This window comes from Nymphalis io, chromosome 19 (assembly GCF_905147045.1).
Source record: "Nymphalis io chromosome 19, ilAglIoxx1.1, whole genome shotgun sequence".
Taxonomy (NCBI): domain Eukaryota; kingdom Metazoa; phylum Arthropoda; class Insecta; order Lepidoptera; family Nymphalidae; genus Nymphalis; species Nymphalis io.
This window is the reverse complement of record NC_065906.1, coordinates 4380122-4404384: the sequence shown is the minus strand read 5'-3', so window position 1 is coordinate 4404384 and position 24263 is coordinate 4380122. Positions and strand designations below refer to the sequence as shown.

The 24263-nt window shown below is 31.1% G+C and overlaps 4 protein-coding genes across 4 annotated transcripts in view; 2 read left to right on the top strand and 2 right to left on the bottom strand.

The window, feature by feature from the left end:
* The window catches only part of LOC126775846 (uncharacterized), a 169444-nt gene extending 150050 nt beyond the window's left edge, over nucleotides 1-19394 (top strand). Inside the window, exon 5 of the transcript XR_007669913.1 lies at nucleotides 19377-19394. The gene's annotated coding sequence lies outside the window, so the exon portion shown is untranslated. The remainder of the gene's footprint in view (nucleotides 1-19376) is intronic.
* LOC126775863 (DNA-directed RNA polymerases I and III subunit RPAC1) lies at nucleotides 918-3496 on the bottom strand. The gene is made up of 6 exons (XM_050498007.1): nucleotides 3318-3496; nucleotides 2876-3176; nucleotides 2686-2805; nucleotides 2421-2603; nucleotides 1312-1539; nucleotides 918-1032 (listed from the first exon to the last, which is right to left on the bottom strand). The coding sequence occupies exons 1-6, from the start codon at nucleotides 3369-3371 to the stop codon at nucleotides 923-925; spliced, it is 996 nt and encodes a 331-aa protein (XP_050353964.1). The 5' UTR covers nucleotides 3372-3496; the 3' UTR covers nucleotides 918-922.
* LOC126775862 (mucin-5AC) lies at nucleotides 7934-24205 on the top strand. Its single transcript, XM_050498005.1, has 7 exons — nucleotides 7934-8151; nucleotides 16149-16311; nucleotides 19643-19899; nucleotides 20371-20547; nucleotides 22468-22656; nucleotides 23665-23843; nucleotides 24057-24205. Exons 1-7 carry the CDS (start codon nucleotides 8097-8099, stop codon nucleotides 24066-24068), a joined length of 1032 nt encoding a protein of 343 aa, XP_050353962.1. The 5' UTR covers nucleotides 7934-8096; the 3' UTR covers nucleotides 24069-24205.
* On the bottom strand, nucleotides 15431-15988 carry LOC126775872 (NADH dehydrogenase [ubiquinone] 1 alpha subcomplex subunit 8-like). The gene has a single exon (XM_050498017.1). It carries the CDS (start codon nucleotides 15968-15970, stop codon nucleotides 15431-15433), a length of 540 nt encoding a protein of 179 aa, XP_050353974.1. The 5' UTR covers nucleotides 15971-15988.
* Nucleotides 24206-24263: the final 58 nt, after the last annotated feature.

The window sequence follows — 24263 nt, the reverse complement described above, 5'->3', positions numbered from 1 at the left end:
ATATAAATCCTGTTAGCACACCTCTGTCTAAGCTCCCCATTCTTGTTTTATTTGTTACTAATAATTAATTTATAAAGACTAGACCTAATCCAAAAGACACAAAAGATATTATTCTTTATTGTTATAAAACAAAATACACCAAAGAGAATTTAAAATGTCAAAATCTGATGTGTTCACAGACAAAATATACATCAAAACACCATGGAATATTGACTATTGAATTTTGATGTTGATGGAGATCAACTTTAAAATATTCAGGATATAATATTCTAAATATTTTGTCTGCTACGTAAATTAATACAAGTTCCAATTGCATACGATAAGTATGTATTTTAAACTACAGCTAATACCTATCAAAGTCAATACATTATATACTACTTACTAGTTTCAGACTCACATACTAGCATTTAAGAGAAACTATTGTTTTCAAAATATTCAACATTTCATAATCGTTTTTTTTATTATTTAAGTGCAATATTCAAATTAAATAAGAATATAAATCATCTATCTATCATAAATCAATTGTCAATTCAAACATTTATAATGGGTTCAATTTTGGAAATTTAAATATTTTGCACCAAGTTTGATTGTGTTCGTAAATGAGATAAACTTTGTGGTAATTGTGGTCAATGATTTTCAATCAATTTAATTTGATTACATTTTCATCAAATTCAGTATTTGTTTTAAATAAGACTAATATAAGCAAACAAGGGCATCAAATGGTAAAATGTAAACTGAAATTGCGTTTTCTGTTTAATTTATTTTTCTCTTGTAAAAGAAAAATAGCTTGTCTATCTTCAAAGCAAAAAAATTTTTCTATAAGTAGATAAAAAAAGGGAAAGAGAAATTCTGTACAAAAAAGGGTATTAAAAATGCTATACATAAATCACGAGCTAAAAAGAAATAAGTATTCAAAATGTTCTTAAAAACTGTTTAATTCGTCCAACAAAGTTTTACATTTATCTCTTAAGATTTTGACTGCTTCAACAAATATAACATTTGGTGTCATAGCTCCGACGGATTCCACATTAACTGCAAGAAAAAGATGTTATTTAAATTAAGTTTGTTTTAAGGGAAGTGGTCATATTTAAATAATCATCAAATTGTGTTATGGTTAGTATTAATGGCAGACAACTTAAGTGCGATTCTCGATAATTATATTACTCAATTGTATATTTATATTAATTTTCAAATATTTATTTTTTCCTGTCTATATTTTTAATAAATTGCTACTAAGCAGGTGTGTTATGCAAATTATTAAAACCAAACTATTACATACATTTAATATTAATTCGAAACAAAAATACTTACATATAAAATGATCTCTTATTCTGCTAAGTATGACAGCATCTTTTATTGCATCATATCGGTATACATTCCGGCTACAGCTGTCGTATCTGGCATTTCTAACATAGGCTCTGCCATCAGTATCAAGTCCAATCACTCCTGGTGAAAAACAACTTTGGAGTAAACTTGCTTCACTACCATTCACTTCACGTGTTAATGTTATTTCAGGCAATAAGCGATATGAAGCTGTAGCTAAAATTGAGAGAAAAATATGTAGTTTAGTAAAAGGAAATTCAGTAATTTTTTTTATAACACTGATTCTAATTTGAAAATACAAAGAAATACAATCCAGAAAGTAAAAAAAGACATGCTAAGTTACTACTTTAACTGTTGAAGGTAAATTGGTTATGAATGATATTGAATTATTGACAAGCTTTTAAAATACTTGTGAGCTATCCATAATGTCTGCATTTGACAGCTATATTGCAGCAATAGTAAAATATGTTTTCTATTTTCAACATTGTTATATCAGCACTTTTTATAATATACGAATGTTTTTGGTATACATAATATCAATAGCTATAATATAACATTTGAATTAAAATAACTTATTGCATTAATTATGTATATAATACAATGCTTTTTTTATGTATGATTTTCAAGCTAATAATTATATCAATTTACCAAAAGTCAGCACAATGGAGAAAAAAAAAAAGATTAATTTATTATTAAAGACGTCATTTTAATTATATGAGAGAGATGGAGGCTATTATAGAAGTAACTATATTGGTAAACTCATGATTTACACTTTAAATGGTTAATTTTAGATAAGACCTGCTTTAAACAGCCAATTGGGGCCTCACATAACTGACATCATCAAAAAAGTCAATAATTTTCTATAATAAATATATATCTTATAGGTGAATATGCCTAAAGAAGAGACAGCTATGTGCAATAATTGTATCAGATGGCATACAAAGTCTGTGAAAGATAGGTGAAGAGAATTATGTTGCCAGTCTCATCTGAACAACTAACTTAATTTTTCAAAAAATTCATTTTGCCAAATATTTAAAAACAATAACAATACAAAATACAACACATCATAAAATTAATAATGACTTAAAAAGACTTACCAACAGGAGAAAATTTAGCATGATCTTGGCCAATGCCTTTTACTGCAACCAAGTGAAGATCTAATTCATGGCCTGGTCTCATTTTTGATATAAGTATGTCACTATGTACAGGGCCAATATCAGCTTCTTTATAAACAGATGCTTGGTTTCCAATAGGGTGCCATTTAATTGCTGAAGAATATACTACAACGTAATAAAAAAAATGATTAAGTACCAATTACTTATATTGTTATCATTATTATTTTAAGATTTTTAATTATCATACCACTATGATTTTCATATAAATCTTCTGTTCTAAAAGAATCCTTAGGCTGTGACTTATTTGTAGTACATTTGATTTTTAAAGAAAATTCTAGCGTGTCAAATTCTGTCCCTTCAGTTGCATCTTTAAAAAGAAAAAAGTGTTAATAATATGTATATTATTGATGATACTTATTAAAAATAAATTATAATACCTTCTGGTCGATATTCGAAAAGTCTTGGATCTGCTTTAAGTGGAATTAAGCCTAATCTATGGGCTAAGACTTCATCTTGTATAATGGATGTGTTATTTTTAATCATGACTTTTTCAATTGCCATACTTGGTACTTCACTAAGCATAAGTCTACGAAATGCATTTGAAAAGGCAGGTTGGATACCAATTAAGTCAAACTCCATTTCTGAATTGTCCATGCGGACAATTACAATACGAAATTTTTTAGAGAATTTCTTGAAACTCCATTTTTCATCTGCCATCCCATAATCGTCAGGAGCATTCTGAAAAATAAAAAAGTTTTTTTATTTTTTCGCTTATAATTAAATGTATATAATACATAATTATCAGAAACAGTTTAAGCGAGAAACATATAAACCTAAATATTTTATGAAACCTGTAAATTCGGCATAACTATTTCTAACCTTTACGCGAAATTCTTCTAGAAAAACTTTGGGTTTTTCTTCTAGCTTAGGCATGTTTTATGATTTGTTGAATAGTAATGGTTTTATTTCATTAATAGTACAAGGTTTTAATTTTAAAATTGATTGCAATTCGCAACAAAACAGTAAACGCACATTGACGATTGAACAAATGTTACTCATATGACATACTCATTTGACACTTAGATTGTCAAACGTCAATATCAATAGTCAGTGTGCAATGACAAAAAAAATCAACAAGCTTTTTTTTTAATTGAGCAACATGATGGTAAGTGATAACTAAAATAGCATACTTATTGTACCATACACACTACAGCACCCTACTTCAACAAATAGAACTCAGAAAAAATACTTTTTTCATATATATTATCAAAAAAAAACATGTAGATGTTTTCGTGATGAACATTTTAATGTGAGTACCATAGTAGTAAAATTTGTCGTATTTATAAGTTTTTAGTTTAAAGTACCTATTCGTTTAATATAAACATAATTCAGAATGTTCGTAATACGGCCTTGTTACGTTGATTACCGATAATGTTGTCATAAGAGTTTGTATCGATGAAATATGCATGTCAACGTTAATCTTAAGTTTATTGTTAATCTTGAAGATTATTTGTGAGCAACCCCGTATCGCCGATGGTAGTTGAAAAAACCTTAATGACTGTGACCCATTGATTTTTACCATATTATGTTTCTTTGAAAGTCAAATACGTAGTCTAATATAGTACTAATATGATACAAATGAAATCAAATAATTCTTCATTCAAATAGGCTTATAAGGGCACTTTTGAATCGCTATGTTACAGTATAGAATTAAACGTAAAGCTACCACCGGTGATCTTCTAGTTTATCTGACCGATGGGTTGAAGTAGGTGAGTCCAAGAGGCCACCTCGTGGACTCAACTACAACAAAATTAGCAGTTAGTCTGGACATAGAAATAGCCTTTGATTGGGTATGGCAAAAAGCGCTTGTTACGAAGCTTTTTTTCTATGGGCTTCCCAGGAAATAATGCAACTGCATCACTAGTTTTACCAGACCAGACATCAAGGTCGTTGTCGATGGTGCATGACTTAAAATTCGTCAATTCTAGTGTTCCATAAGGATGCTTGTTATCACCTACTCTGCTTCTTCTGCGTTTTTATGATATGACATGACATGTGCAAATTAGCAACATTCAATGTTGGCAGACGACAGCACTGTAGACGCCTTATATACCAGCCGCGCTAATATTTGTCGGGAACATGTCGATCAGTATAAACTGAAGTCTGAAATAACAAGTGTTTTTTAACCAAAGCCTGTGATTGGGGCCAACCAAACTTGGTACAACTCAACCCCAATACGACACAAGTTACCGCCTTGCTACCAAATCCAGTATGAGGATGTTAGGTTCCGCGGTCTATTGGAAGGTAAAGCCAATTTAGCCTTTGCCTAAAATTCTACAAGTGAAAATTCAGCCCCACATGGAGTACTCCTCTCATCTCTGGGCGGAAGAGATGTTATCACTCTGCATCTTCTATCGCATCTTTTACGGAGAATGCTCCGAAAAACTGTTTAGATTAATCCCATGCACTGAATTTCACCACCGGACATCGCGTCCAAATTCTAAATTCCATCCATACCATCTCGATGTCTGGAAATCCACTACTATACTGCTATTTTTAAAGCATTTCCTGCCTCGCACAGCCACTCTGCGGAACTATATTACCCAGCGACTTTTCTAAACCGTTATGACATAGAAACCTTCAAGAAAAGCCTAAGCCTACGTATTCCTGTAAGGCCGACAACGCATCTGCAAGCACTTCGATGTTGCAGGTGTCCTTGGACCGAGGTAATCACTTTCCATCAGGAGAGCCTCCTGCTTGTTTGCTGCCTGTTTGCTTGTTTTACATAAAAAAGCTTTCTTCCAGTAATAGTTTATTTCATTTCAAAAGTAGGCTCCTCACATCACTGTGTTACCAATGCCATAGTATGTTTGCATCCTTCACATTCGAGATTGTTTAATTTTATTTGCACTTTATCAGAAACAAATTTACAATAATATGCAGTGGCTCTATCTTGTAACTATCGCGCCCCGAACTGTGTACTTAAAATTAAAATGTAGGAAATGTATATTATATTCTATATTGATATTATCATCTATCGAAAGCTGAAAGCTCTAGTATCGACATAAAGAACACTGACTTATTGCCGATCACAGTTATGATCAATCTGCATTAACAAAAGATTAAATTAAACAATAATAATAAGCTCACTAATATATTTCACATGATTTGTGGAAGAATTCACAATCATAAGATCGACTTTCGATAGATTATTTGTTAGTCTACGTGAAAATACTGTTCTTATTTTAGCATAAAATAATAATAATTGTTCTAGTATTATTATAAGTGAAAGAAAGTATTTGGGACGTCAAATCACAAAGAGGGATAAAATAAATGCGAAATTATCAACGCGCGTATCGCAAAAGAGTCGCCCGCAATAACGAATGGGCGAAGTGACGTCTCAGTCAAAACTCGGACGGAGCAGAAATTATACGAGAGCGCCCAAATTGATTTGCTTATAAATGAAAAATTGTACATTAATAATCATATTTTTTACAAATGTTATTGTAATCATTTAAAGATTATTTTAGAACAAAAAAATATATTTTATTACATCTTCCTAACTTAAAGACTTTTATCGCATAAGGGTCCGTTCACACAGACCGGCTCGGAGAGGAGAGCAGATTTTTATCACGTTGGAAACAGTGTTTTGAGTGATTGTAGTAAAGTTTATTTTTGCATTTGCACCTTTTTTGTCATTAAAAATGCCTGAACGCGCTTCGTGTGAAGTAATAAAAGGAGCCGACCGGCTCCGCTTGCGTGCTCTTTCTCGCTCGCACCGCAACCGCACCCGCTTTCAGATCTCTTCCAGCCGGTCGATGTGAAATAGTTGGCGGCTCCGCTCCGGCCAATTCCAAGCGTATACGACCCGGTCTGTGTGAAAAGAAAAAAGCAGGCCGATGCTCTCCGCGCCGGTCTGTGTGAACGGACCCTAAAGGCACCATACGACTAAAGTAAACGGCTGTATAAAAAAATAAGTAAAATATTTTTTACACATGACACACGTAATAAGATTATTTATAGATTGGTAAACGAAAACTGTAAATAACAGAATGTTGTTGTTAGGAATATGTCAAATCATTAAAAAGTAGTGCTTTCGTCTTAATATATTTGATTTTGCAGCCTTCAATCGGTATATAATGTTGATAAAAAACCTTCGAATTAAAAATTTTAATGAAATGGCGTCTATACAAAGATATATAATACTTGATAAATCTAGAGGACAAATATATCATAAATACAACTATTAATAATAATCAAATTATATAATAATTGTAAAATAAATGTGCACGGGCGTTATCGTTAATACCGGTCACTGCGACTTCAGGGGTCCTCTGGAATCTAATTTGGGCCATTGCTTTTAATATGTACACTTCATAAATGTAGTAATTGTTTACGAATTATCTTACTATTTATCTATTTATTGTTATTGCGCCAAAATATTAATACTATATAAAGCCGAGATGGCCTAGTGGTTAGAACGCGTGAATCTGTAATTCATCTCGTGCTTGACGGTGAAAGAAAACGTCGTGAGGAAACCTATGTCTGATATTCTGCCACATGTGTATTCTACCAACCCGCATTGGAACAGCGTGGTGGTATAAGCTCCAAACCTTCTCCTCAAAAAGGAGAGGAGGCCTTAGCCCAGCAGTGGAACATTAACAGACTATTACTGTACTGTACTATTAATACTATAATATTATGATAAACATATGTAAGAATGTACTCAAATTACATGTACGCGTAGCGATATCGCTTTGTTTGACCAAAGAATTGATGAATAACATTTGTAACAAATAAGTAGTTGACACTAAATTTATATATACTCGTATATACGCACCGATTAAATGGAGAAAAGATTTAGACTTTACTCCAGTCTCAACCACGCTGCTTCAACGTAGGTAAAGGGATACATATTTGACAGATTTTCATCGGACACATGCACGTAGGTACGGGTTTTGTCTGGATGTTTCCTTCACCACCAAGACAAGATGAATTTTTAACACAAATAAATGACATGAAAATTCAATGGTAAGCCTTGTCTGGATTTGAGCCCGTAATCATCGGTTAGGATACGCGTGTTCTAACTACTTGGGCATATCGGTTTTTTATGTTCGATTACATTAATTTGCTGTTTACAACAAACAAAAATGATTTTTAATTACTAAATCGATCATATCTAATTGGATAACGAAAAAAAGGAAGTGAATCTTTAAGCTCTGCTGCCTACTCCACTTTAGTAGCACATATCCTATTAGGAGGAGATATTACTATTACACCTTTCTTCTTCGTCTTGTGACCTTGGTTTCAGTGATAAGAATATCTTATGAGTGGTCCTTACTGTAAATTGTAGATTTTTTTTATAAATTAAAAAAAACGGCAATGATCGCCGTGTCTAAAAGAATCTCGTGTTATTCGTTAACAGCTAAAGAGGGCAAGCTCACTGTAGCAATAAAGTGCAGCGAAAGTATTTGTGTCCGCCAAATGATAATCTGTATCAACAGAGGCAAGTACTTATGCAACCAGCGAGTCTGCGGCACCATTTGCCGTCTCCAGCCTCAGTAGCTAGTAGACATTCTCAGCCAAGACCCGCGAAACCAAGAATAAGTGCCATTTTGGACCTTGTGAACAACTGTGATATTATTTTAGTGAATCATAATGAAATCGTATGCTTTATTACTATTGTTTTTATCGATAGGATTTATGAAATCAGGTAAGATTTTATTTACCTTTTAATTTCATATATATTTTTAAAATTTTAATCAAACCACAGTAAATTTATTGTTTTATGTTTGGCTATGTATAATGAAAAATAATAAAATTAATTTTACATTTCAACCAAATCTTGAATTCTTAAATTTATTAGTGTCAAAACTTTAATTATCTTTTTCTAATACTTAGAATAAATAAACGGACGATACTTAAATATAAATGTATGTATACAATAAAATTACACAATAATAATAATACAAAAAATAGCCGCAACTAAAATAATCTGCGTGCGGCTTGCTCTAAATTATTTATTGACGTATCTACATCTGTAAGCATGTTATGTAAGTGTTAAGTTTTTTTTATTACGAATTACGATACTAATATTTTATACTACACAATTATATATTGTTTAGTTGATGTAATCTATCATAGAGCGATGATCTAACTACTATATTTATTACAATATGTAGTAATTAATGCTATAAATCAATATTATAATTTCGTAATATTAAGTATAAATGTTTTCTTAATAAATTAATTATGGTAGTCATCAATAATATCATTGGTAGTTTTAAATTGAGTAAACTCTGATTGGTACCAAAAAAATGTGTGATTTTTAAATATTCAACCTGTTATCACTATCTCTATATTCTATCAGGTTACTCACTATCAGGGTTCCATATAAGTTACTTCTCTGGTGACTATCCTTAATGACTGCCATGAAAACAGTCTAACTAATAAGGTTACTGACCCCGATGTCGTGTGTTTCAACACTAGGATATTCGAACCTGTTATAAATGTTATTAGGTTTTTCTGTTGAGAAATTTTCAACAGCATCTCGGTGTCTGGAACTTGGCAGTGCTTATGCGTGCTTGCCTCGGAAAGCTTGTAAAGCCATTGGTAATGCCTGAACTCTTTCCGGTCGCATCGTATTTTAATCAAATTATAAGAGAGAGAAATTTAGAAGGCACTTGTGTTTAGGCACACTGACACTGTACACTACATCAATATTATGTCCTACGCAGTTGGATAATTAGTCTCCCGTGAGAATGGTCACCGTGGCCGAAATCGGTCAGGAAGACATCACCATTACCAATTTCAATGCAATCGTTGAAATGGCCTAGTGGCTGGAAAACGTAGATCTTAATTGATAATTGTTAGTCTAAGCACCGTATAGTTTGCATTTTTATTGATATCGTGCTCGGCCAAGAAGGAAGACTTCGTGAAGAAACCTACATGGGTCAGATGCAAGTCTCCCACATATTTATATCCCATAAGCCGCAGTAAAACAGTATGATCGAATAAGCTCCTTCATAAGCATTACCCAGCTCGTTAAGGCACTTACGGACTGTTACTAAACTTTAGATATCTTTAATTATTGTTTTTATAATAATTAAATTATTATAAGTGGTTACAAAATACCTTCTTAGACATAAATTACAGGAAATTTGTCCTCAATAAAACCTGCCAAAGAAATATTTAATTATTGTCATTTCATGTTCTTTACGTCGTAAGATAATCTCAATTATACGTCTAGCCAACATTACGGATACATGACATTCCTTGGTGGTCTTACAAAATGTATCAACGCGTTATTTCATTGTAATTAAAGTGAAAACAGCAAAGACATTTTATATACTTATGAGAGAGATCCGTCATTATAAATTAGTTATTACTGTTTGGCGGTAAGTAACTATTTACAACGTTTAGTATATATGTGTATAAATTTAACTCCCCGTATGTAAAGTAGAATACAAAATGAATATGATAAAACTGTTGCGAAAATAAACAATATATATTTTCCATACACTGCACTCAGTTTTTATTTACTAAAAATATCTATAAATTGTAATTGTGTAGTATAATTATTGTATGTAATTGCACCTTAAGCATTCGGTCAAATTTCGACAAGCTTTAGGTTCTTTTTTAACTTAATTGCACCATTGGGAAATTTAAAATGTAACGGACCGGTATCTCGGTATACGTAAGAGCTTATGTTGGCTCGATGTTTTTAATACGGACAAGCATACCTTATACGGAAAATCAAGATTTAATTTTGCAATGTTTCGTATTATAAAAAAAAATGTACGGCTTAAAAAACAATTATTACTATATCCAAATTACTATTATATTCTTACAAATCCTTCTCCGAAATTTTTAAGTTGAGTTTTTTTTTTCATTTTAAGAAATAATGCTTAGATACTTTGTTATAGAAAATAAGTATATCGTTATAATCCAACTTTATTTAAGTTAGGTAGAAAAACAATTATTTAATAGTTTCCGTTATTTACTAATTATATCACGTTTTAAACATAGACGGATTTGTAGATAAATATATAACTTCCGATGTGTTAAAAATCCGCACCTTAACGGAAATAGCATATAAGATGGTATTGCAAAACATTCGAGGCACTTAAACGTCATTTAAGAGGCTAAACTTGAAGCGACCATTCACCTAACCGAATATGGTCTCAGATTCACTTCTTAACTTTATTATATAATTATTATAATACATAACGGACGCTCTATACTCACTATGCCTTATTTCTTTTCCAAATATATTTATTTGTTCATATAGATTAATACTACGTACAACTAAATCGAGGAAGTGTCGTAAACTGGACTAAAAGTATTAAATGACTTTTAAATTCACAAAAAAATAATAAGTACCTATTTTTATTTTTCAATATTCATGCCATAGCGTACCTACTTATAGTGATTAATATTCTTTAACAACGCTTAGAGTAGCCCTGAGTAGCTTAGTTCAGGGCTGAACTAAGCTAATGATACCGACACCTTTCACGAGATATTAATGGCGATAAGTAAATGTCTTTATATAAGGTTACTGCTTTACTTGGTCACATTTTATGTGTTATTATATACTTGTACTACTTACTAAATGATAATGAATTAATAAGCAAGATAATCAGATAACTTTGACGCTAATCACATGTAAGAGTAAAATTTTGATATTAATTTTAAATTATATAAAAAAACATTATCCAAAAAATACTTCAAATGAATTCAATTACATCACTCGTTCGGGTTTTTAATACTTACGCGCATACCTACTTAAATATTATTTTAATTTTGTATTAATGATGCATCTTGATTACCATTTACATATTTATTACTAACAATTAATATTAAATTAGATTAGGACGTATACGAATAAATATATTACGAAAGATTGAATTATAAAAGAACATTCTTTCAAAACCAATTAATATCAAAAACCTTTTTTAAAACAAGTTTTTATATAAAACTTCTTTTTATGCTTTGACTCTTGAGGAGTGCCTCTGTCTAAAGTCAATCCTGGGTGGAAACCACGCTTACCATAAATGCATTGTCATCGGAACTAAACCAACGTGTAAAATTTCAACTCCTTAGGATAGAAGAAGTGATGCTAAGTCAGCTTACGAGATTTAGACCTAAGCGAACTAACAATAAAACATAGTTAAATAAAAGCTTGTAAAAATATCAGGCTATTATTTTTCTACAGATGGATATACATACTTCCTTCCTTATCGTCCTTTCTTGTAAAACATAAGTAAATTTAATCATAAATTGCAATCACGAATAATTGAAATGCTCTTTTAATTTTAACCTATAATTTAAAAAAGTCGTCCGTACTCTCGTTTTCATATTTATAAATATAATCTATCTAAAGCAAATATTGCAACACTGTAATAAAACTGGTAATGCGGTGGAACTATTTTAATGGTATGATGTATCATGTACCGTCATGGAATTGTGATCCCAAAAAAAGCAGCAAAGTTTGCATTACTATGGGAACATTAGCATTTGTATTGTATAATACAAACGTGCCCAATTAAAATTATTTATTTAAATATGCTATTATGGTACAGAGTTTTATTTACTAATTACATAAGCATAGAACGTTTGTATATAGGTAGGTACAAACGTAGTTTATACGAAAACAGCGTAGAAACCGCGTAAAACCACTATTAAAACGATGCCGTATACTACCTGGATTTGAACTCAACTTATAACTTATATTCTAGGTTGACTAACTCTTAAAATACTTTCTAACTTATTAGTAAAATAATTAGGTTCTCCAAGATAGTCAAAAAATAATATCGTTTATGGCTCTAAGCGAATGTAGTTGCGGCATAGCAATATACATAACCTCTTTAAAGGTATTTGAAAGGATTTAAGGTTATTGGCGAATTAAAATCAAGGTAGCTCACTTATTAACTAATAATGAACCGTAAAGCCAATAAAACAATAAGTCTCAGCTTTTGAAACGATAATTGTCACAATAAAATATTAAGCAACTCAAATTGTTCTCAAATCCTGCTCATGTTTTATTTATTAATTGTTTATTTATAATATTTAAACTTTCTGAATTCTTAATTTAAATGTCATTTTTGATTCTGGTATTGCTATAATTTAAATAAAGATAGCGGTTAAGCAACAAAACTATTTTATGAGGAAAGGATTATATAATAATTGCATATGCTATAATACTTAACTTTGCAAGTTATGAGTGCTACCATTACATTACTATAATTTATTTTTAGATATCATTTAATAAAAGAAATACCTTACTTTTCAAATAAAGATGAAGATTTATGTAGCTTGCAGATTATTTTCATAGATTTAGTAAAATGTAATAAATGGGTTTTAGTTATTAACTATAACTATTACAGTAAAACAACTTGTTTTACTACAATTTTTATTAAACAATTTACGTAATCATTGTGTAAATATCCTAGCGAGAGTAACAGTGCCTTCTATTCTTTGCAATAGCGGGTTTACAAGTGGAAATTTTAGTCCATCAGGCTTAATCTAATCGAAATCGATTTACTGTATGAATGGACTTATAATTATTTGAAGCAAGAAATTAATGAAATATGAATAATTGAATAAACTGACATAATTTTTTACTTAGGTACGCAAATACATATTCGATCTAACCTAAACCTGACTATTATAATTTTAAACTGTGTATTTTATTTATTTATTTATTGGGTTATAAAGCCAATTTTGCAACCATTTTTTTCTACCCTTAGGTGAGTTTATTCTATAAATATATCTATATAGACATTATAAACGCTGAAGTAACTCTGTCTATCTGCTTTCTCAGCTAAAATATAGAACCGATTTTGGTGTAATTTGATATAAAGCAGGCTTGAACACCAAAGAAGGTCTCAGGCTTACTTTTTATACCAAACACCTAACCACTCCCCTAAAACGCAGGCGAAGCCGCGGGTATATAATATACTAGTTTTTGCCCTAAAATAATATATTGGTTTATTTCTACGAATAATTTTATAAGGGTATTTCGGTAGCTTAATCATTATTTTGTTATTTTCAGTACTCCCTATACAACCAAATAAATATATGTATTTAACAAACAAACTTAAACATATAGGTATTTATTTGGATATATTTAAATGATAATCAAAAAAAATACACATGAACACGGATGTTTTAATTAAATTGTTATAATAGTAGTAGTAGTAAAAAAATTAAAACGATACGACACGATATTCTTGTAGATATTAACTATAATATGTAAACATTTGCGCTACTGATAAGTAAACATAAGATACAATATTAATCAGATAGTTTTAAAGCGATGAATTCGAGGGTAGTCAATAACATCTGAAAGGTCTACTAATCTATTTATAACAAAATCGAAACTCACCGCAGAAAGCGGTCGTGAAATGTCAGAGAGTGATATGCGACATTTACCCTAATAATTACCATTTCAAAAATACACATCGAAATATGTATATCACCGTAGTTCGGTTGTCAACATTTCACGTGTGAATTATGAAGTGAGTTCTTACAGGATATCACTGCAGTACCTAATACCTATGTTCATATTATTAGTAGGCATTAGGCAAGCGCTATGCTTTCTATAAAAAAGAAATGAAATTGCACCACACCGTTAAAGTGATTATACATTACGACAATATATCTCGTCGTCCCGCGTCTCTCTTAGGTAATAATGTTAATATTAAGTGGTCATAATCGGGTGAGTAATGAACGGTACCGACAGATTTCGACATTGATTTCGCCCTATTAACGGTGCATTTTCGATGACCTTCATTATAACAAATCTGCTATCTGTTGTCCGCTCTCTTATTATTGTAGTAGACTAAATGCATATTAATTAAAGCGAAATAGGTACATACATATCATATCATATTTATACTACATACATATATTTCTTTAAACTGGTTTTAAAAGTTTAAGTTGGAAAGCATTTCTATTCATAGAATTCTTTTCTTTAATACTACATACATATATTTCCTTAAACTGGTCTTAAAATGTTTAAGTTGAAAAGCATTTTTATTCATAGAATTATTTTCTTTAAAACAATTGCTTAATAGTTATTATTTTTACCTTTTACTGGTGGTAGAGCTTTGTGCAAGCTCATCTGGATAGGTGGGTGGTACCTACTCAACAGATATTCTACCGCAAAACAGACTAGGTATTGTTGTGTTCCGGTTTGAAGGGTGTGTGAGTCAGTGTAATTACAGGCACAAGGGACATAACATTTTAGTTTCCAAGGTTGGTGGCGCATTGGTGATATAAGCGATGGTTAAGATTTCTTACAATGCTAATGTCTATGGGCGTTGGTGACTACTTACCATCAGGTGGACCATATGCTCGTCCGCCTTCCTATTCTATAAAAAAAATATATATTTATTTTCAACTTAAACATGCTTGCATACCCATTCATGCTGGAAATTCACAAGGAAAAATAAAACCTTTTGTCATTATTATTATTATTTTGTGTGTCTTTATTTTATTAAATAACGAAAAGAAAAAAGTCAAGCTTCATAAGTTTTCCTTTGCTGAGCTATGGCCTGCCTTGTTAAGGAAATCGCTTGGAGCTTATGTAACCACGCGTTATTCCGCTATGGGTTGATTGATAAACATGTTTTAGAATTTCTTTAATTAGTACAAGATGACTATGATCACACGACATATGATCACAGTGACAAATTCACAAATTTTCTTACTTCTCACCCTTAATTGCATTCTTAAGATTTTAGAGGTGCAGCTTTTGTTTTCAAATAACTTGTTATTAAGCGATTAAAGACCATTTTTAAAGTAAATCAAAATTGGCAAACAATAAAGGTACATCGAACTGAAATTGATAAGTTGATAAACCCTATTTATTTCTGAAGTCAGCTAAAAATAAGGTATAATTAATTATGTAAATTACATTGAGAAACTACTATTTAAAATAACGTTACAAAGATAAATTTATAATATGTTTGAACATCATACACAAAAAATTATTCTGTGATCCAAAAGTAACGCCCGCCGAAGCGAGCAGGTGGGCGTGGCTTGCAATCTTGCAAAGATGGCGTTTCATCTTGGACTTTCGGACCGCATGGACAAGGCTCTGGTGGTGGTGGAGCGCTGGAACTGCGGTGGACTCTCGCACGACAAAAGTACCCGAAATCGGGTCTTTCGATACACATCTTATCTTTCATGCACTGGTCGAAAACAGCTTGGGTTTTTCGACATTTGGTTAAAGAAAAATCACCTGAGCTTTTATCAATACAATACGAATAATTGTTGAATTCTCGCCTACAATTGTTTTTGATGTTTCTGAATAGCTGCAGTGTGCAAGCCGTCACTTTCTTACCAAGGTCAACGCAAGCCCGTGGGTCATTCGACTCGTATCTACAAAGCATAAATTCGTTGTTGACTGACTCGCAATACTTTCCGACGTACGGTGCCGCGGACATCAAAGTCGCGGTAGACAGATCTACCTCTGGCACGGTCAATGTTGTAAACTCCGGCAGAACCACTTCCTTTGTTAAAACCATGATCAATCTACGCCAATTTTTTATCTTGAATAAATACGACAAGAATACTGATAAATTAATTAAGTATAGCAAATACGTTTTGCATATATTCAAAATCCGTATGACAATAATTTGTTAAAATGAAAATTGACATAAGATAAATATAACCTTTTTTTATTATTTACTATTTTTTTAACAGGTGAATGTCAGTCATTACAATGCCCTAAAGTAAGGACAACAAGTGGTTGGTTAGATCTGTTTCCTATTCCGTGTAGAAAAAGTACTGACTGCACCGTAATGGGAACACAGCATCTTTGCTGCAAAGGATTCTGCACAAGGGGTGTTAAAGCGGCTGCCTTACGGTAAGTAACAATCTAATATATAAGCTTTAATAGTAACATTATACACTAACATAAAATAATTGTAATTGTATTGGAATATAGACACATCTATTAACTAACGATAAGTGTTTCATATCAATATCATCTCACTAATTAAAATTGTGTATTATCAAATTCTAAAGTACTTATAAAGTAGGTGCGGGTATTAAGGCCTACCTAAGGGAGATTTGAAATAAATCAAAAACTGTTAATCGAAATCAACTAATTTTAATTTTTAATAAAGTTGTTGATCAACTACTATAAATAAACAAATAAAAAAGGCAAATTCTGCCGTCAACAAAAACAAAATTAAACATTTTTAAAAACCTAGTAAGCCTTATTATACTATGGTAGGGTAATAAGGCCTAAAATTGTAACATACTTAAATAATTAAAATATACTTGGTACATTTGGTAAATGAGATCAATGATAATAGGATACACTAATTATGCGTAAAGCCTTAAGAATAATGAAAAAAATCTTTGATTAACAGCCATCGGGGAACTTAAAATCATCTATATTAGCCGGTGACAAGCCGAAGCACCCTCATGATGCCACTCATAATGCCAAATCATTTTCAGACCACGATGCTCATTTGGGAGGCATCGTTGCTGTAGTTACTAAAATAAATAATAGGTAAACTAGGCAGAGCTCGTACTATGGAAACCAGACAACTCAACATATACTACTTTACATACTTTTCTTTTGTAAATACATACTTATATAGATAATTACAACCAGACTCAGGGCAAACTGACATGTTCATGAACACAAATTTTTGCCCTGGGTGGGAGTCGAACCCACAACCTGCATTATCAACCAACCACGCCAACCGGCTCGTCAAATTTATAATTACTTGTTTACAATTCTAACACTCTGAAAAACAAATGAAATTATTATTGTTACAAAATTAGACTCATGATACATTTTTTAAACATCAAGTTCATAGAAACCAATAATAAAAGAAAACTAAATGGTAAATATTTATAATATAAGTATAATATTAAAAAAAAAACATATTTACGGTTGTTTCGGACGAATTCTTATTATATGAGTCGCGCAACTGCTCCTCACGATGAATACATAACATAGTGGTATACAGCAAGCAAACACGTAGCGACAAGTTTGAAGCGACATCTAGAGAGTTAACTACGAACGAATACGATCATTTTAAATACCATATTTTGTTATTAAGCCTTATCACTTGTAACTTAACCGACAGGCCTTATTGCTCGCACCTACCACTCTGTCTTTTTGATTATTTACTTTCTAACATTTGCCTTAGAACGTGATTGTTTCAGATTACGTATAAGTTAAATTTAAAATGAATTAATAAAAATATATTAATTGCCTAATCTTATTCAATTATCTCATTTCTGACTTCTTACATACATTATAATACATAAATATATGTGCAACGGGATTTATCGGGGGCCAATATATTTGCTGCAAATTAATAAATCGAAAATAATCGTCACCTTTAGTTATTATAAAATATTAACAATAGGGTATTTTTACGTCCATTTTTTGAAAAGTGTCTCAATTAGATTTTATAGTGCTATTAAAACACAAAATTTTTACTCAATCGATAAATATTATAATGGTAATTTGGCGAAGACGCTTGATGCAGTTGACGCCATATTGTTCTGCGATCATGACGTCAGTTGGCTGTATAAACAAATGTTACGTTGAAAATAATAAAAGTGCAAAGCCTGTATACGATGATCAGTTGACAGTTGAGACTTTTTAGCTAACACAGCCTTAGGACGTAATAACATGGCGGCTACCATTTCGTGGTTTTAGAAACAGATTAAAAAAACTAAAATTTTTAAAATTTATTTTGTTATTTTATGAACTAAAGCTAACATTTTCCGACTGCTTTTTACCTAAGCTATGTCAATAATATATTTTTAGTTTTTTTTTTCTCATGACCCAATAATTTATTACTATTAAAGAAGGAGTAAAGATAAACAAACCTTAGATTTACGTATTCCATACGAGTTGCTAATAGCTCTTTTATATTATGCATTACAAAACTGAACTACTCATAACCACTCATGATTTACTCGCAAAGTTCCGATAATAACTTCGTGTATATTTAAAACATCATTTTTTGCGCGAATCCATAATGAATATCATAGATTATTCAAGATGTCAACTAATATCGCGTCAATTCAATGTCAAAGTTGTTTATTTGTGTTTACTCCTCTTGTATTTGTTGAAAAGGCTATGGATAGTGTGAATAAACATATTTACATAATATGTCATTACTCGAACATTACATTTACACATTTGTTTAAAAAATTATTTCGTACTTGAGCAAGAAGTTAGATTAAAATTGATTGCAAAATTTGTACTAATAATGACTTTACATTATCTTATTACGATGTAAATTTTATTTCATGATTTCCGTATTGATTCTTTTGTAACAAATTTTGCTAAATTACGATTACGATTGTAATTAATTTGAATGAAATTAACTTGGTTAAAAAGTAATAAGAAAGTGAAGGTAAAATTGACAAGTTGTTGCCTCGACTGCCTCGTTGGTCTAGTGGCTTGATGTAAGGCCGCAGACCCGGAGGTCCTGGGTTCAATTCCCAGGTCGAGCCAATAAAAAGATATTGGGCTTTTCAGTCAGAAAATTCTCAGTAGCAGCCCGGAGTCTGGAAGTTGGAAGGGTGTACACTCCCGTGTCTTGGAAAGTGCGTAAAGCCGTTGGTCCTGCGTCTGAACTCTTTCCGGTCGTATCGGATAGCCGTCCCATCGGATTTTAAGAGTTAAGGAATAGAGGAGTGCACCTGTGTTTGCGCACACACTTGTACACTATAAGATCTCCTGCGTAGTTAGCTAATTTCTCTTGAGAATGGCCGAAATCGGTCTGAAGGACAATTTTATTATTGATAAGTTAATGCTTTATTCAATATATATATATATATATATATATATATACATATATATATGCTTATAGTTACCAAATTATTTAATTGAAATATATAAAAGACAAATGCTGTCTAAAACTTATATAAGAGTTTTGATATTGATATAAGATATATATTAAATGAAAACTGCAAACAAATCCGAACTAAGGCGTTTAATTATTATGTTACAGTATATAAGTAGAACATAATTACTTAATAGCTCAATTATAAAACACATATTACGATTCGCACAAAAATATAAGCAATCAATGATAAATTAATAATATTCACAAGTAGGTACTTAGCTTATTTAGTTGATTAGTATGACACACCGCTTTAGCTTCCGTCATCTGTGACTAATCGACCGTCATTAGATTATATTCTAAACATTTTAGAACCACCGAGGCGAGTAACGTAGTCGAGCCTAGTAGTACAAGTACAAGTACAAGCACAAGCACAAGCACTAGCACCACTACTAGTACGACTACAACCACAACCACTACAACTACAACAACTCCAAGTACCACCAGCTCGACAACTACCACTACCACAACTACCCCGAAGCCAACCACGACGACGACAACAGAGCCTCCGCGACCATTCCTGCAACTGCTGCCCATACAGACAACACCCAATGCTCCAGCTAAAATAGGTAAGCACTTAAACATGTCAAAAATATTACGCGTTAAAAACCAATTGTTAAGATATTTAAAAAAATATGTTACATTTTTGTTATTATAAAATCAATAGAGCTTCCAGCAATCTTATATAACATGTACATAAGCCAAATCAGTAGTTAATTAGAGATAGTTATAATAAAGCAATTATTGGCAATAGCTACTGACATACTTCCGCTTTTTAGTATTAATATAGTAATATTAAAAAGATTTACAAAAAAAAATGTTAAGTAAGGAAATGTAATTAAATTAAAAAAAAAATCGTTCAAAGTTTAATAACTTTCTAAATATTTGTCCTATATGCGAGTTAAATATAATATTGGCCACAGAATAAATGATAATATGGCACTCTAGCGTGACGTTATTGTATTGAATGACAATTTGACTTTGAACTAGAATCTAGAAACATTGCAAACTGATATACCTAACAGCCATGGTCCGTGCAGGTAAGACACAAAAATTAATATGCCCGAAGAACCCGACTTCGATACTGTTCCCAATTCCCTGTGAAAAGAACTCGCAGTGTCGTGCTAGCAGTGGGCCCGGGCAAGTTTGCTGTCAAGGCCAGTGCGTGAAAGGTGTACCAGCTCCGCGACCTACTATATCGGAACAATCACATCAACGTAAGTATTATATAATAAATTTAAACCTTGTAAAGTGCTCAATTAGTTTATTATATAAAGTGCACAATTACTTTATTATATTTTATAAGTTGCTTAAAAAACAAAAACAAAGCACCAACTTTAATCAAAAACACATTTATATATTTACTAGTCAGATAATTAGATTAGACTATATTTTTATACTAGTAGGTACATTTTAGCTTAAATATTTTTATACGTTAAACTAAATGTTTACCTTGATGAAAGGTAACGTAACATTTTTAAAGTTAGGAAATTAATTTACGTAGCTTTATGAAACATTCACAATGACGAAATGTACGGTGCATACGACCAGTGTATAATAATTTATAACATTTGTCATAGCTGTTTAAAATTTATAACATCTAGGTAGATATCTACTGGGGACATTTACGGACTGTTCTTAAAAGATTTTGTGTGTGTAATATGACAATAAATAAGGTCATTATTTTCATAATTCGGTTTTGAAACAATCTTTAATACATATTTTATTTTATCGATGTAAATTTAATACAATTAAGATCTAAATAAACTTCTTTAAAGTACCAATAGGACGCCAAACAGACACGACATAAACTTTTTAATAGCCCAACACAAGATATAAGCTCACAGGACATCGGTATCTGCAAAGTTATAAGCTAGCAACCAGTACTACAAGACAATTATAACCGACATATATTTTGTATTATTATGATTTTTTCTATTCAATATTTACTTTATTTGCATTATTTACGTGTTAATTATGACAGAACTATCCGTGATAGACTACTCTCACGTCACTACTACACGCAACCATAAGAGTTTATGGTTAATGTAATCAAATATATTAAGATGAATCCGTAGAATATTTAATATTTTTAAATGATTTAACATATTCCTAACACATATAAAATATAACAAAATAAATAGCTCTAATTAACTAAGCAATTATTTTTCGACAATATTTTAAGTTTTCTAATATTACAAGATGAATATTTTAAAAAAATGAGACGTTTTGTTAACTCAATTTACACGCGATCTAAGTTAGCTGGTCAGAAACTATTAACTAGAAACATGTGGCGGCGTACCTATTGTAAAAATAAGCTTATCAGTGTCACTTTTCTTAGGGTAAGGCAACTGCAATTACGTACGTCGTTAAGAAATTCAAGTACTTATGTGACAGTGACATTATAAATAACAATATTAATAATTTCTATAATCGATAGTAAAATGAAGAACTACTTTCTTATTTCACTTATTAAAAAATACTAATTAAGTGTTTTTTAAATTAATTAAGTGTTTTTAGGAAGGAAAATAAAAATACATTTATTGTTTTATAAAATAAAGTAAAATAACAGCCTGTGAGTGTCCCACAGTTGGGCTAAGGCTTCTCTCCTTTTTTTGAGGAGAAAGTTTGAATCCCATTTCACCACACTGCTCCGATGAGGGTTGGTGAAATACACATGTGGCAAAATTTCAGTAAAATTAGACACAACCTGTATGTCTTATTTCACCTCACGATGTTTTCCTTCACCGTCAAACACGAGATGAATTATAAACACAAATTAAGCACATGAAAAATCAGTGGTGCTTGCCCGAATAATTAAAACTTATTCGATAATTTTTGTTTTGCTAATTATTGTATTCAAACCTGTTTTTATGAGTTTCCTTGAATTAAGAATATTTTAATTGCGAATATAAACCAGTTAGGTACAGTAAGCAAAATAAATATTTTTACAATATTTATTTACAAAATAACCATATAGAAAAAATCTGAGAACTCATCAATTCTCCTCATAGTTATCATTAACATTGCCACTGGTAGACTGTCAAGAATGATACGTTGTAATCATTATTATAGAATAACTTTTAAATGATTCAATTATTATAAGACAATTGTATAAAAAACATTGACATTTTCAGCTATTCTTGGTGTGATCCCTCGTGAATGTCCTGCGACACCGCTGGGCGAGCTACTATTTGAGGTACAAACTTGCAAGACTGACGCCGATTGTTGGCCGCGCGTTTGCTGCCCGGACGGCACGCGCTCCTACTGTCGTACCGCCCGCGCTCGCCTCGACCTCGTACCCGTCGCTAATAGAATTGAAGCCCGTAAGTTATTTTATATGCTAACATTTAAGATTTATAGAAATTGTTTAATTTATCTTTAATGTAACCCTTAGTTAGAAATGAATTAAACATACAATTTATACAAGATAAAAATTCTTCTAATATAAATATTGAAAGTCATGTAAATGAGACTTCAGTTACTACTGGCGCTTTACTTCAGTCATACTCAACCTTTTTTTTATAATATTTTTCACGTATTAGTAGTTTTGTTTATCGCGAATATTTTTTTTTTATAATTCCTGACGTTTTAAACATTTTGCAGTGTCCGTGATCAGAAGCAATTTTTGAATTCAAATTATTTAGACGTTAATAAAAACATTTGAAATTTGAGTTTGAGAGTTTAGATACCGCAGCTTTAGGCTAACTTTAAAATATCTCATATTAAATCAAATTTTAATTAATTAAAGCAAATATATTTCTGACTTAACGTAATACTGATCCTAATTGCTTACATAAAACTGGTCCTACTAAGCGATTGCAAAATATAATAATGCCTAAGTACTAGGTTACTTGAACTATTAGGAAATTAATGTCATGGCCTCAACTTTTCAACTACTTTAATACAATTGACCGTAACAAAAACTAATAATTTGGTAATTATCAATAAATAACAAGGATGTTTTTTTATTATACTGATATATTACTTAAATAGATGTAAGTTATATAATAAAAAACATTCATTTTGTTTTTCTTCAAGTCTATCTGATTTTTCTAAGTATAACAATCTGAAGGAAAATGTTTTCACAAATTATTTTGATTCATTAATTGAATTTGTCGTACTTGAGCAATATTATATATAATTATTGTTGAATTCACCTATTATATACGTAATGTATAATATTGATTTAAAAATACTTCCACAATCAGAGTAGAGTTACTATTACTGAAGTGATATGTTTACCTTAAAAAATATACAAAGTTCTTTACATGTTACTATAATGATATAATTTTAGTGTAATAATTATGAGTATATTTGTCTATATTTTGCAGCTGTGCGCATGTTGGAATCATACTTACAATGTACGCCACCACCGCAATTCGACTCGTTTCCACAACGCTGCAGTTCGAGCGTCGACTGCTTCCCTAACTTGTGCTGCGCAGAGGGCGGCAAGAGGCATTGTCGACCTCCACAAAGAAGTCTCTTCGCGCTTCTTGTTGGTGCTGCCGCGGTAGGTTTTTGATTAAAATCGATGTATTATTGCATGTTACAAATTTGTCAAATGCTTACAAAGCTTAGTGATCCATATTTCTCATTGAAATATCATACTGAAACGAACTTTCAACTTCAAATAAATTCAAATGCTTAATTGCATACACAATTTCCAATACTATGTATCTAACAATATTTAATTATTGTGAAAAAATAACTATTAATTTTTCAGAGATTGGGCTGAGACTTGTGTATTCTACAAGAAGAGAAGACGTAAATATAGTGTGTAAATAGTTTTATGTATGTAGTAATTAAAAACCTATTTTTTACTAATTTTCAATTTTGTAATAAATTTATTTATATTAAATTTTTTTTTGAAAATATAAACTTTTATTTTAACCTTTTACAGTCTTATATATCAAATTAAATATATATTATA